Here is a 1,690-nt window from a genome sequence, read left to right as displayed (position 1 = left end):
GACAGAGATAGAGACAGCCAGCGAGAGAGGGAACACAAGCAGGGGGAGTGGGAGAGGAAGAAGCAGGCTCATAGCAGAGGAGCCTGATGTGGGGCTCGATCCCATAACGCCAGGATCACGCCCTGAGCCGAAGGCAGACACTTAACGACTGCGTTACCCAGGCGCCCCCCTATTCTCCAATTTTTAACTGAGCCCAGCAGGCTTCATAAAATATTTTGTGTATACATACATACGTAGAATAATTTTGAGCTATTCTGACATAGGCTAGTTACCGTTTTAATTAAGCGGAAAATCAGACACAGACTTGAGTGTAAGGAACTTGTATTTATTCTACAGTTGAAGTTGTAAAGGGACACATTAGCCTATTAATTTCACTAAATAATTAGAATGACATTAAAGAGTCTATGCCTTTGAATGAGTAGGCACAGTTCTAAACTGGGTTAAGATCTAGCAACAGTGTTCTGACCCATGACCATCTTGTCTCATTTTCTCCACGCCCCTGTAAAAGGCAGTTTTTCCTTATCCTTCCCTGTGGAGTCAGACATCGCTCCCATTGCTCGATTGTTCATCTTTACCGTTTTACCGGATGGAGTTCTTGGAGATTCAGAGAGCTTTGAGATTGAAAACTGCTTACCCAACAAGGTGAGGGTCTTCAGCATAAAACTGTAAAAACACAAATAAATGGTACTGTAGGTATCATCCATTTACCTCAGAGAAAATGGGCCCAGAAAATTAAGTGAGTTGCCCAAGGGTTCCCAACAAAGGCAGAGCCAAATTTCCAGGCACTTAGCACAGAACTTTCTCAATTATGCCAAACTGCTACCACATAAAACATAATTCAGTCTTGTGTCCACGGTGCCCTATTCCACGAATTCAGTTGCATGAGGTATGTATGATGTGTAGACTCAGAAGTTCCAAAAACCTTAAGGACAAATACGAATACCTAGACTCCCCCTATAATGGATCAGAGGTAAAGGCAAGCTATTCATTCCTTCCGAGGTATCAGTTGTTCCTTTGGAATAAGACTGAGCTGTTGACTAAACCTTTTCAACGATAAAAGGCAGATGGGAAAAGAGGTTCCTGACTTGACACGTGGGCAGTCCTATAAGGCTAAGGTAAAGATGACTCGGGACATGTGGGTGCCTGCAGGATTGCAAAGGTAGAGGACGTGGGGCTGACTTTTCCTTCTGTTACCACAGGTGGACTTGAGCTTCCGCCCAGCACAAAGTCTCCCCGCTTCCCACGCCCACCTGCGAGTTTCAGCTTCTCCTCAGTCCCTGTGCGCCCTCCGTGCGGTGGACCAGTGTGCTGCTCGCAAGGCCCGACGCTGAGCTGTCCACGGATTCGGTGAGCTCCCGGCAGCCTCGGGGTCAGCAGGGGCCACTGGAGGGGCGAGAGGCGACGGGAGGCAGGAGAAGACCCTCTTGAGAGTAAAATATAAAAACAGTCACCATTGTCTAATTTTTTATAGTTTCTGGAGCTTTCTCACATGCATTTTCTCATGTGATACTCCCTAAATCTTAGGGAGTAGCAGACACATTTTAAGATGCGGAAACTAAGAGAACGTTTGAGAGATTTATGCAAGATTACCAGAAGTAAATGACATAGCTGAGCGTCTAAAACCGCCCACAAGCTTTGATCTCTTCCTGGATATAACTTCTTTTTCTCTAGAGAATCAAATCTAAATCTC

The 1,690-nt window shown here is 45.6% G+C and overlaps 1 protein-coding gene across 2 annotated transcripts; it reads left to right on the top strand.

Moving 5' to 3' along the window:
- The first annotated feature begins 441 nt into the window (after positions 1–441).
- LOC117797774 (pregnancy zone protein-like) lies at positions 442–1,347 on the top strand. Of its 2 annotated transcripts, XR_004622688.1 has the most exons (3): positions 512–642; positions 1,000–1,115; positions 1,200–1,338. XR_004622688.1 is itself a non-coding variant. In XM_034650231.1 (2 exons), exons 1-2 carry the CDS (start codon positions 469–471, stop codon positions 1,329–1,331), a joined length of 306 nt encoding a protein of 101 aa, XP_034506122.1. In that variant the 5' UTR covers positions 442–468; the 3' UTR covers positions 1,332–1,347. The 2 variants fall into 2 exon arrangements, 1 of the variants encoding a protein (XP_034506122.1); XM_034650231.1 differs by lacking the exon at positions 1,000–1,115 and having other exon boundaries at positions 442–642; positions 1,200–1,347.
- Positions 1,348–1,690: the final 343 nt, after the last annotated feature.

This window comes from Ailuropoda melanoleuca, unplaced genomic scaffold (assembly GCF_002007445.2).
Source record: "Ailuropoda melanoleuca isolate Jingjing unplaced genomic scaffold, ASM200744v2 unplaced-scaffold13295, whole genome shotgun sequence".
Lineage (NCBI taxonomy): Eukaryota > Metazoa > Chordata > Mammalia > Carnivora > Ursidae > Ailuropoda > Ailuropoda melanoleuca.
The sequence above is the reverse complement of the archived record's forward strand: the minus strand, read 5'-3'. Positions and strand labels throughout refer to the sequence as shown.

Excerpts from the sequence above, each read along its gene's own strand:
- LOC117797774 (XM_034650231.1), top strand. The coding sequence starts at position 469 with ATGACCATCTTGTCTCATTTTCTCCACGCCCCTGTAAAAGGCAGTTTT. Across the intron at positions 643-1,199 it reads AAAACTGCTTACCCAACAAG|GTGGACTTGAGCTTCCGCCC; the intron begins GTGAGGGTCTTC and ends CTGTTACCACAG.